The 13,055-nt window shown below is 44.6% G+C and overlaps 1 protein-coding gene across 1 annotated transcript; it reads left to right on the top strand.

Annotated features, from left to right (window-relative positions):
- Nucleotides 1-1,737: 1,737 nt before the first annotated feature.
- LOC105508334 (40S ribosomal protein S23-like) lies at nucleotides 1,738-2,491 on the top strand. Its single transcript, XM_011937202.1, has 2 exons — nucleotides 1,738-1,953; nucleotides 2,260-2,491. Exons 1-2 carry the CDS (start codon nucleotides 1,751-1,753, stop codon nucleotides 2,489-2,491), a joined length of 435 nt encoding a protein of 144 aa, XP_011792592.1. The 5' UTR covers nucleotides 1,738-1,750.
- Nucleotides 2,492-13,055: the final 10,564 nt, after the last annotated feature.

Raw genomic sequence — 13,055 nt, 5'->3', positions numbered from 1 at the left:
AACCTATAAAAATGGAGACATGGTGCCGTCTCCCTACTTTGCCCTGCACTTTAGCAGCACAGGATAGCAGTGCCAGACACTGGCAGCAGAGTCCAGGACATAACATTGAAATTGAACTGACTTAATCATAAGGATGCAACATAAACTCCTGTGACCATTCAGAAATATCTAAGATGAGAAGCAGAGAGGGCTAGAATCCTGCATTGTTAACAAGAGAGGACAAGGAATACCCTTCACCCTTACTATTCGACAGTTTTGTACATGAAAAAACTAATACACAAAGCCCATGGTTGGCTTGAAGGAGGTAAGGAAGACACTCTGTATCCTCTGGTTGTGACTGTTCAACCCATGCCAAGGGATGCAACTCCCAGTGCAGTGTGCTCCGACTCACAGGGAACAGTCAGCTTAGTGCCTGTCAAGGTTTCCCTCTCAAACCCCAGGCAGCTGGATCCCGCAGGCTGGTTCTGGATCTGCATGATACGTTCCAGCCCCAGCCTGACACCAGTTTTAAAGGCCACCTCTGGGTATTTATGGGCTCTGGGAGACGCAGGATGGAAATGACCAACAGCTTGGGATATACACCAGGCCAGAGCCAGAATGCAGACAGTTCAGGCAGCATGTGCAGTAAACACACACTAAGATGTAGTCAAGCAGGCCCCCTTGTACTAATGCCCTGCAGGCGGCACCAGCATATAAAACAACCTGACAGCTATGGGCTGTAGAAGAGACACAGGCTGGCCTGGGTGGGGTGTCAGACGTTAAACACTCTGTTGAGTATCTGTGGGCAAGTCTTGAGATCTCTCAGTAGAATCTGAGCTTTGTTTCTTTTTGTTTTTTTTTTTTAAAGAAAGTACAAATACAAATTATGTGATTCCCTTTTCTCCTCTCAGCCTGCCTTTCTAATCCGCTGCTTGATCGAAGCCGTTTGCTCCTCCCCACATGCTTTGCTCATCAAGCAACCGGAGTGTGTCTGCCACCTGAGTCATTCTGTCCTGTGCTGCTCTGTCACCTGTGTGTGAAGCCCCTGCTCCCGCCCTCCAGGAGGAAGGAGGCAGACTGAAGCCAGGCATCTCTGGAGCCATGCATTTGGCTTTGAAGTAGGAGGGACTCTTAGGATGGAAAGTCTAGGGTAGGAGGGCAGGGGCTTGACTTTCAGCAATAAGGTAGGGAGGTAGGTGGTTTTACTGCAAAGGACAGAGTTTTACTTGCTGTGAGCTTGTTTAGCTCTTTAAGAGCTGAACCTAAGTGTGGTTTTTTTGTGTGTTTTTTTTTTTAACATAGTTATTTATTTTGGGCTCCAGCTTCCTGCAGTTGCAGTTTCTGTCAGACTAGTTTGTTAAAAAAGCACTTTGAACAAATACCAGAGGAGAGGAAGAAAGCAAAACACTGGCACTTTTGAAAAGTGTTGTTTTTACATGACTTGAATTTTAGTTCCTACTCAGGGTTAAAGAAAGTTCTCTTCAGAATAAAGAGTGCCTGTTGGGTGAGAGAGGATTTGCAACTGGAGTTGGAGATTCTGTGTCATTGGAGGCATTTGTTCATATGCATGGGCTTTAAAACACCAAGAAAAAATATACAGGAGAGTCCTTTCTTTTGTTATATACTAGCTTGTTCCTGAAAAGGTATATGAAAACATTAAAAAACAGATCCCAATTCAGAATGCAACAGGTGAGCTCACTGAAGGGCTCTTACCAGAAAGTCTTATACATTGAGGCACTTGTCTTTCGCTCAGGCCGGTGGCGCCGACAGGATGGGCAAGTGTGGTGGACTTCGTACTGCTAGGAAGCTCCGCAGTCACCGACGAGACCAGAAGTGGCATGATAAACAGTACAAGAAAGCCCGTTTGGGCACAGCCCTGAAGGCCAACCCTTTTGGAGGTGCTTCTCATGCAAAAGGAATCGTCCTGGAAAAAGTAGGAGTTGAAGCCAAACAGCCAAATTCTGCCATTAGGAAGTGTGTCGGCCGGGCGCGGTGGCTCAAGCCTGTAATCCCAGCACTTTGGGAGGCCGAGACGGGCGGATCACAAGGTCAGGAGATCGAGACCATCCTGGCTAACCCGGTGAAACCCCGTCTCTACTAAAAAATACAAAAAACTAGCCGGGCGAGGTTGTGGGCACCTGTAGTCCCAGCTACTCGGGAGGCTGAGGCAGGAGAATGGCGTAAACCCGGGAGGCGGAGCTTGCAGCGAGCGGAGATCCAGCCACTGCACTCCAGCCTGGGTGACAGAGCAAGACTCCGTCTCAAAAAAAAAAAAAAAAGGAAGTGTGTCAGGGTCCAGCTGATCAAGAATGGCAAGAAGATCACAGCCTTTGTACCCAACGACGGTTGCTTGAACTTTATTGAGGAAAATGATGAAGTTCTGGTTGCTGGATTTGGTCGCAAAGGTCATGCTGTTGGTGATATTCCTGGAGTCCGCTTTAAGGTTGTCAAAGTAGCCAATGTGTCTCTTCTGGTCCTATACAAAGGCAAGAAGGAAAGACCAAAATCATAAATTTTAATGGCGAAAACACTGTAGTAATAAATTTTCTTATGCAAAAAAAAAAAAAAAATTGAGGCACTTGAAGGGCTGGGACTAGGGTGAGGTAAGCAAGGGGATGCCTAGACTCTCGGTAATTAGGATAAGTGGTATTTTAATACAGTATTTTAGCAAATCAAAATTAATGCAAAAAAATTGATCATGAACAAATAACCAAGATGTTAAGTAAAGATAGGATTCATCCCTGCCCCATTCTTTTTGGAGGCTTCAAATATTTGCAATTATTTTATTTTTTGTTTTGAGACAGGGTCTTACTCTGTCACCAAGGTGGCAGTGCAGTGGCATGATCATGGCTCACTACAGCCTTGACTTGCTGGGCTGAAGCAATTCTTCCATCTCAGCATCCCAACTAGCTTGGACTACAAGCAGGTGCCACCACTCCCGGCTAATTTTGTATACGTTTTGTGCTGACAAGGTCTCACTATGTTACCCAATCTGGTCTTGAACTCCCGAGCTCAAGCGATCCCCCTGCCTCAGCCTCCTATAGTGCTAGTGTCAGAGTCATTTGAACCAGAACAACTCCATTTTGAATAGCGACTGGGTAAAATAAGGCTGAGACCTACTGGGCTGCATTCCCAGAAGGTTAGGCACCCAAGTCACAGGATGAAATAGGAGATTGGTACAAGATACAGGTCACGAAGACCTTGCTGATAAAGCAGTTCGTGATAAAGAAGCCAGCAAAAACCCACCAAATCCACGATGGTGATGAAAGTGACCTCTGGTCATCCTCACTGCTCATTATATTGCTAATTATAATGTATTAGTATGCTAAAAGACTCTCCCACCAGTGCCCTGACAGTTTACAAATGCCATGGCAACGTCAGCAAGTACCCCATATGGCCTAAAAAGGGGAGGAAACCTCAGTTAAGGGGAAAGCTCATGAATAATCTACCCCTTGTTTAGCATATCATCAAGAAGTAACAATAAGTGTAAGCAGCTGAGCAGCCCATGGTGCTGCTCTGCCTATGAAGTAGCCGTTCTTTATTCCTTTACTTTCTTCTTTTTTTTTTTTTTTTTGAGACCAAGTCTCACTCTGTCACCCAGCTTGGAGTGCAGTGGCCTGATCTTGGCTCACTGCAAGCTCCGCCTCCTGAGTTCATGCCATTCTCTTGCCTCAGCTTCCCGAGTAGCTGGGACTACAGGTGCCTGCCACTACGCCTAGCTAATTTTTTGTATTTTTTAGTAGAGATGGGGTTTCACCGTGTTAGCCAGGATGGTCTGGATCTCCTGACCTCGTGATCCGCCTGCCTCGGCCTCCCAAAGTGCTGGGATTACAGGCATAAGGCACTGCGCCCGGCCTATTCCTTTACTTTCTTAACAAACTTGCTTTCACATTACTCTATGGATTTGCCTCGAATTCTTTCTTGCAAGAGATCCAAGAACCTTCTCTTGGGGTCTGGATCAGGACCCCTTTCCAGTAACACTAGGATTACAGGCATGAACCACCACATCTGGCCTAGATCTGTTTTCATCAAACCAGAATGTAGGACCACTGTGTGAAGAGGCAGTGGGGCATCCAGGAGGTCCACTAGTGGAAAGGAAAATGGGAGTTTAAATCTACTGTGACCATATGTGGGAGCCTGGACTGACGTTCTCAAGGAGTACTGCTGACACATTTACTTTTTTCTTTTGTTTCTTTATGCCTGGTGGGAAGGAAGTCCTCCTGCCGGTAGAACTGCCTTTGCAAAAATTTTAACAGTGAGACAATTATGGCAGTGAAGGAGAGCTGATCTGGCCAACCTCCGTCTTGCCTTTGGGCTTCAAGCTGCCCTTAATTATTCCTAGGCTTAGGCCAAGCTAACTTTGGGAGACACCTAGTTTCTAGTTTAATTGATAGTAATCCTTCCCAAAAATTCAACCGCCTTTGTAAAGCTAATGACAGACACAAGACCAGGATGATAGAGAAGCCTGAATTCTGCTAAAGTGTAGACATAAATGATTGCCAGCCATTATTCTGGGGATCACAAGATATCCAACTTCCCCAATTACTCCTCCAGATAACATCACTATTGTATAAGCTACGACTGGCCTTTGGAGATATCTTTTCAGGTTTTTTGCATGTCACAACCATGGCTCCACCTGGACTTGGCCACAGTTCCTGTGGCCCCAGCCAGAAGCAGCTCAGCCAGGATGAAAACCATTTGCCACACCCCTGTGATTGCGCCCCCAACCAATCAGCAGCAAGCACAATTGCCTAGCTACTGCTTCCCCTAAACTATCTTTGAGAAACCCTAGCCTTTGAATCTCTTTGATACGAGTAATAACTCTGTCTGCCACGTGACATGGCCAGCCTCGTGTCTATTAAACTCTTTCTTTATTGCAATGCCGTCATCTCGTGAATTGGTTTTTGTCTGCGCAGCAGGCAGGAAGAACCCACTGGGTGATTACACCTGGGCAGGCGCTGCTTTCCTGAAGGACCAACTACGCCGTGATGAGGAAAGGGCAGTGTGTGAGTACTTTTCCTTCTGTCCCACCAGATCCACTTTGCTCCCTGCTCTGTGCTTTAGTGAGTTGATCTTCATGAACTCTATCAACAGCAATCCCTGGGGCCCTGTGTTCGAATTGGGTTAGGAAAATGGGAGGTAACAGCAGTAGATCAGAGGTTGGGAGAAGAGAGAGGTCACAGTATTGAGTCCCTGGCTCTTTTCCAGCTGGGCTTCAGGTCGGCTGTTTACCTAACTGGTCAGTTTCTTTTCTCAGCTCTTCTCTCTGAGCTTTGTAACCACCCTCAATCCCTTTTGACCTAGAGATGATATTCTAGCACTGGCATGCCTCAGTATCCCTTATGGGTTTCCCTCAACCCCTTTATAAATAGCCTTTTAGTAATCCCTCCTCCGCTGCCCTCTGTAGGTATAGAGTCTGTCTCTTGCGGAAGACTCTAACACAAGTCCTGAGTGCCTATCACCAAGGAAAGGCAGGGGCAGTCCAGGCATCAGGCCCCTTGGCTCTCACAGTTACCTTTCCACTCGGAGAATAAGGCAGCCTACCCTGCTTTTCTGGCTTTAGATGCTGTGCACAGTCAAGGGCACCTGTGAATGAGCTGCAGGAAGTTTAAAGAATGGATAATTCCCATTAGTATCATCTCTACCTCTTTGGATTTAAAATATTTATTCAAGAATGAGAAGCTTGGTCTCATTCCTGAGAACATCCAATCACATGCCACTGAGAGGGGAAAGCCCCTAGACAGCAGAAATAAATACAACTGAGTAATTGTATCACCACTAAGCTTTCTGACATGTTCCAAAACATCGAAAAGAGCAGGGATTTCCGGCCCCAGACAAGATGCTCTGTGCCTCTGTGGCTGAGAGGATGACAGGTGAAGCCAAGAAACTAAGAGGCTTTACTGTGCACACCTTTAAGTTTGTGTCTCATACCATATGGCTCCCTAGAGTCTGCGACTCCTCTAACGACCACATTTTTCTGGTTGAGGAAGCTATACGATGAGATTTTTGTACTGCTACATTAAAAAATAATAATAAGTGGAGCCAGAAGTTCGATGTGGCACAGGGATTGTGAGCACAGGCCAGCGTTGAAAAGCAGTGGAATCAAGGACTGCACGGGAAAGCCCTGAGTGTGGGGCCTGGGCCTCAGAGCTGCTTCTTCCCCATCAGCACAACCTGATGGAAGGCTGGTCTTTGTAGCAGGAAGCAAGGGACTCCTAATCTTTTAGAAAAGTGCCACTTCCTAGGTTGTTTCTACCCTTCCTCCGTCCCTCTCTTCCTTTCTTCCTTCTTTCCTCTCTCTTAACCAGAGTTCTTACAAGCAGCAATATCAGTAGATTTATTTTCTTTTCCTTTTGCAGCCTAGCACTGAAGGTGCCAATAAATATAAATAAAAACGGGCCAGATGCAATAGCTCATGCCTGTAATCCCAGCACTTTGGGAGGCCAAGGCGGGTGGATCACCCGAGGCCAGAAGTTTGAGACCAGCCTGGCCAGCATGGTGAAACCCTGTCTCTACTAAAATTACAAAAAAAACTAGCCAGACATGGTGGCGGGTGCCTGTAATCCCAGCGACTCAGGAGGCTGAGGCAGGAGAATCTCTTGAACCCAGGAGGTGGAGGTTGCAGTGAGCCGACATCACACCACTGCACTCCAGCCTGGGTGACAAGAGCAAGACTCCGTCTCAAAAAAATAATAAATAAATAAGAGCCATTCAATAAAATTAATCTATGTGATAGCCAAAATAATGGGCGCCTTCAGGTGGTAAAGAGAGAGATGGGGAGTGTGTGTGTGCTTGCATGCATGTGTGTAAAATTGTCAAGCTTCACACCAGATTTTTGCACTCTGCTGTATGTAGATTATACCCCAGTTTCTTTTTTAGAATGGTGAGACAAGCTACCTGATAGTGATACTGTGAATTAAAAAGTGTCTGCTTCTACTCCTAACTCTACCACGGAGCTCCCTTACACATTGCTAATCACTGCCTGAAACTCCAGTGTGTAATCTACTTGATAGAATGAAAAAAATAATAATTATAGAGCCACAGGAAGTTGCAAAATAAACATACAGGGAAGTCCTATGCTCACTTCTCCTCCCCTAATATTAGCATCTTTCGTAACTATACTACAATATCAAAACCATGAAATTGACATTGGTACAGCCATGGACCTTACTCAGATTTCATCAATTACACTTTCACTCTTTTGTGTGTGTGTGTTTATGGTTCTATGCAATTTTATCACATGCGCATATTCATGTAGCCACCACCACACTCAAGATACAAAACTATTCCATCATCACAACATTTGATAAAATTTTAATAGGAGAAAAAGTTATATTTGCAGTCCTCTCCCAACCCCCCTAAAAGATAAAAGTCCCCTGCTGTATTTACTGTTCTTTTTTTCTGAGGCAGAGTCTCACTCTGTCCCCCAAGCTGGAGTGCAGTGGCGCGACCTCAGCTCACTGCAACCTCCACCTCCCAGGTTGAAATGATTCTCCTGCCTCAGCCTCCTGTGTAGCTGGGACTATGGGCTTGCACCACAAAGCCTGGGTAATGTTTTTGTATTTTTAGTGGAGATGGGGTTATGCCATGTTGGACGGGCTGGTCTCAAACTCCTGACTTCAAGTGATCCGCCTGCCTTAGCCTCCTAAAGTGCTGGGATTATAGGCGTGAGTCACCGTGCCTGGCCACCTGTTCTTTATTATACTGAATAGAGTGATGATTAGAAGAATAGGAGACATCTTGCTTCCCTGATTATTGTTATTGACCCAGGGACAACTGTGTAAACTGACTGGGCATTCGGCCCACACAGACTGAGCAGAGGATAAAGAATCTGTGGTTGGGAGGACATTTTCCCTCCCTTTCTCCCTGCCTCACTCTTTCATCCCTCTGTTTCTCCAGGTACACCTCAGTAAGGAAGCATTATAGTCTCTGATGATTTTGGCAGATATCTTACAGTCTAAGGAAAACCAACCTTAGGATGAAGCTAAGGACACCTCACTGAAGCGGTGGAAGAAGCCTGAGATCTTAATGGCATCTTGAAAAGCTGATTCACGCAGTTACTGGAGCCCATCCTTACTCGGACTGACAGTGAGACACTGAAATCTCTCATGGTTTTAGTCTATTTAAAGTTAGGGTTTTCTGTATGTTTCAGCCAAAAGCAAGATAACTGAAAGGTATCTACAAAAACCTACAGCTAACATCATACATAATGGTGAAAGACTGAATGCTTTTCCCCCTAAGATCAGGAACAAGGCAAGAATCCACTCTCACTACCTCTATTCAATATCATACTAGAGGGTCTAGCCCAGGTAATTTGTTAACAAAAAGAAATAGAAGTCAACCTAATTGGAAAAAAAGAAGTAAAACTATCTCTATTCAAAGATACATGGGCCGGGAGCGGTGGATCATGCCTGTAATCCCAGCTTGAGGTCAGGAGTTCGAGACCAGCCTGGCCAACACGATGAAACCCTATCTCCACTAAAAATACAAAAATTAGCTGGGCAGGTGGTGGGCATCTATAATCCCAGCTACTCAGGAGGCTGAGGCAGGAGAATCGTTTGAACTCAGGAGGCAGAAGATGCAGTGAGCCAAGATTGCGCCACTGCACTCCAGCCTGAGCAACAAAGCAAGACTGTCTCAAAAAAGTACCACAAAGATGACATGGCATGGTCTCTCATACATAAAAAATTCTAATAAAAACAAATACACGACACACACAAAAACACTAATAAGTTCAACAAGGTTGGAGGATACAAGATCAGTATACAAAAATCAGTTGTATAAACAATACAAATAAACATAAACAATCCACAAATGAAACTACCTAGGAATAAATCTAACAAAGGAAGTGCAAGATTTGTGCACTAACAACTGCAAAATGTTCTTGAAAAAAATTAAAGAAGACCTCAATAAATAGACATTTATGGTTATGGATCAGAACACTTAATATTGTTAAGATGGGCCAGGCGCTGTGGCACACGCCTATAATCCCAGCACTTTGGGAAGCCAAGGCGGATGGATCACGTGAGCTCAGGAGTTCAAACCCAACCTGGGCAACACAGCGAAACCCCACCCCTACCAAAAATACAAAACTTAGCTGAGCATGGTGGCATGCATCTGTGGTTCCAGCTACCAAGGAGGCTGAGGCAGAAGGATTGCTTGAGCCTGGGAGGCAGAGGTTGCAGTGAGCTGAGATTGCGCCACTGCACCCTAGCCTGGGTGACAGAGTGAGACTCCCTCTCAAAAAAGCAATATATATATATATAGTTAAGATGACAATAATCCTCAAATTGACCTACAGATTCAATGCATTCGCAATCAGAATCCCAGCTCCCATATGCAGAAATTGACAAGCTGATCCTAAAACTTATATGGAAATTCAAGAATAGCCAAAACACCCTTGAAAAAAAGAGCAAAGTTGAAAGATTCATATTTTCTGATTTTAAAACTTACTGAAAAATTATAGTAATCTAGACAATGCAATACTGGCATAAAGACAGACATATAAATCAATGAAATTGAATTGAGAGTCCAGAAATAAAACCTTATGTTTATGGTCAGCTGGTTTTCAACAAGTGCTAAAACAATTCAATGGGTAAAGAATAGTCATTTCAACAGATGGTGCCATGACAAATGGATATTCACATGCAAAAGAATTAAGTTGGACCCCAACATCACACCATATAAAAATATTAACACAAAATTGATCAAAGACCTAAATAGAAGAGCTAAAACTATAAAACGCTAAAAAAGAAAGCAGGTACACATCTTCATGACCTTGGATTTGGCAATGATTTCTTAGCTATGACATCAAAAACACAACTAACAAAAGAAAGAAAATAGATAAATTAGACGCATCAAAATGTAAAACTTTTGCGAGTCAAAGGATACTATCAAAAAAGAAAACCCACAGAATGAGAGATAATATTTACAAATTGTATCTCTGATAAGGGACTTGTATCTAGAATATATAAACATTTCTTATAATACAGCAACAAAAAGACAACCCAATCAAAAGATGGGCAAATGATTCGAACAGATACTTCCGTTCAACAGGCTCGCAAGTGGCCAGGAAGCACATGAAAAGATGCCCCCAGCTTCATTAGTCATTAGGGAAATGGACAATGTAATCGAAACCACAATAAGATACTTCACATCCATTAAGCTGACCATTATCTAAAAGATGGACAATAACAAGTGTTGACAAGAATGCACCTTCCTCAAAACTCGCTACCAGGCCAGAGGGTCACACCTGTAACCTCAGCACTTTGGGAGGCTGAGGTGGAAGGATCGCTTGAAGCCAGGAGTTTGGGACTGGCCTGGGCAACAAAGTGAGACCCCTGTCTCTACAAAAGAAAAAAAAATTTAAAAATCAGCCAGGCTTGGTGGCACACCACCTGTAGTCCCAGCTACTCAGGAGGCTGAGGAGGGAGGATCCCTTGAGCCCAGGAGTTTGAGGCTGCACTGAGCTATGATGACACCACTGCACTCCATCCTGGGTAACAGCAAGACCACATCTCTTAAAACAAAAACAAAACACAACAAAAACTTCCTATCAAAAACTCTAAAATTTCTGTTCCTCCTTAGGAAAACTCGGGCTTAACCTACAAGGAGAGAGCTCAGTTCCTGGAGTGGGTCACTTGTCCACAGTCAATGCATAAAACTTCTAGTTTGGAAATGCATCCTGTGGTGTGGGAGCTGCAATGTGCACCTCAGTGCCCCCTGGAATGAAGGACTTAGCCTCCCAGCTGCTAGAAGTGTGACCAGAAGACAGCTCTCATAGGTCAGCTCTCTTTGAGGATTGCCTCTGATTATAAAAAACTGCCTTGCCCAAAGTGAAATCTGTTTCCAGGGATGGACCACATTCAGTGACTAATCAACACAAAGTATAAAGGCCCGACCCCCTCACTCCTACTTAGAGCAACTTTGCAGGACTTCTGTTCCAGATCTCCCCATGGGGTTGACCAAAGCCTTCTGTTGGGTCTGCACCACAACTCGTCTTCTCTGTTTGTCCCGTCCTGCTTCCTTTCCTTCCCTTCCACAGGTGGGGAATACTTCCCTCATTCTTTGTAAAAAATTTTTTCCTTCTCTGTAAAAGGGAGTAATTTCTTCAAAGCGTTGTGGATTCAATGTGTTAGTGTACAAGGAGGCACTGAGGACAGTTTCCAGCATGTGGGGTAAGAGCAGTGCTTCCCAGAACAACAAAGAGAGTATTCCTGAATAGCGACTTCCTTTGTTATACCAGAAGGAACTCCCAGACTCTGAATGGCTAAAGTTCTGCAGTTTCTCTCTGTGGGAAGAGAGTTGTTAATTCCTTCATCCTCATTTGAAACATTGGCCTGCCTGCGTGGGCGGGGCTTTCCCCTGTAACTGCGTCAGAATATTCTCTGTGCTCTGTGATAATGCACATTACATTACTCCATGACAGAACCTGTTGTAACACCACCATGCAAGTATGTGCCTTATGAATCTTGAAAAGGGTGGATTGTGATTCATGATGTTTCCTAGGTTTAAATCCATTCCCCTGCCTTTGTTGTTTTGTTTTGTTTTGAGACAGTCTCACTCTGTGGCCCAGGCTTGCATGTGATGGCACGATCTCAGCTCGTTGCAACCTCTGCCTCCTAGGTTCAAGCTATTCTCTTGCCTCAGCCTCCCAAGTAGCTGGGATTACAGGCGTGTACCACCATGTCCGACTAATTTTTTGTTTTTTTCGTAGTGGGGGGAGTTCACCATGTTGGCCAGGCTGGTCGCCAACTCCTGACCTCAACTGATCCATTTGCCTCCGCCTCCCAAAGTGCTGGGATTACAGGTGTGAGCCACCATGTCCTGCCTTAGTTTTTCAATCAAATCTAGGAACTATCTATCTCTTGAATGTTGTCTTCCTGAACACGTTTTTGGAAACTCTGATCTCTTCAACATAATTATGTTAATTTAGGAGGATATTTTCCTGAAAGTAACAGCAGGCTAGGAGTTAAATAGAGCGTGCTGGTCAGTAGTTTGTGGCCATGACACTAATAGTCACAACTACTCTTCATCGAGCACCTACTAGGTGCCAAGCATTGTGCTGAGAGCTTTGTAAGTATCACCTCATTAAACTCTGAAGGCCAAGCATGGTGGCTTACGCCTGTAATCCCAGCATTTTGAGAGGCTGAGGTGGGTGGATCTCTTGGGTCCAGGAATTCGAGACCAGCCTGGGCAACATAGTGAAACCCTGTCTCTACAAAAGAAATAGGCAGGCATGGTGGCACACACCTCTAGTCCCAGCTACTTGATGGGCTGAGGTAGGAGGATCTCTTGAGTCCAAGAGGTTGATATTGTAGTGAGCCAAGATCATGCCACTGCACTCCAACCTGGGCAACAAAGTGATATCCTGTCTCAAAAAAAAAAAAAAAAAAGATTCAAATCTGGGTCTGTCCAAGTTCATGAATGTGAATATCTGGTTTGAACGAGATGGGATAAAGGTAGTATTTATCATCTTCTCTTCCTGGACATCAGCCAAAAAACAAAAAGCCATGCAAAGACAAAATTCTCTTTCCTAGAAAGTAGATATTATAGTCTATTCCCCCAAAATTAATATATTGAAATCCTGACCTCCAAGATGATGGTATTAGGAGGTGGGGCCTTTGGGGGTGATTAGATCATGAGGGCAGAGCCCTTGTAAATGGGATTAGTAACCTCATAAAGCAGGCCCAAGGGAACTCATTTCTTCCTACCACCATGTGAGAACATGGTAAGAAGACAGCATCTATGAACCAGAAAGTGGGGCCTCGCCAGACATCAAATCTGATGGCATCTTGATCTCAGATTTCCTAACTCCAGAACTATGAGAAATTTCTGTGATTTATAAGCTACCCAGTTTATAGCATTTTGTTATAGGAGCCCAAATGGACTCAGACAGTAGGAAACAGATAAAACCCAGGTCCCCAGTTACTTGGAAGGGCTGCCGAAAGCAGTAAAGATCAAGCAAGGGGGCAGGTGGGAGGAAGCAGAGAAGCAGAGAAAAGAGCCTACAGCCAGAAGACACAATGGCTCTGTGTGTGTGTGTGTGTGTGTGTGTGTGTGTGTGTGTGTGTGTG

The sequence above is a fragment of the Colobus angolensis genome, unplaced genomic scaffold (assembly GCF_000951035.1).
Source record: "Colobus angolensis palliatus isolate OR3802 unplaced genomic scaffold, Cang.pa_1.0 Scaffold100, whole genome shotgun sequence".
In the NCBI taxonomy this organism is placed as follows: domain Eukaryota; kingdom Metazoa; phylum Chordata; class Mammalia; order Primates; family Cercopithecidae; genus Colobus; species Colobus angolensis.
The sequence above is the reverse complement of the archived record's forward strand: the minus strand, read 5'-3'. Positions and strand labels throughout refer to the sequence as shown.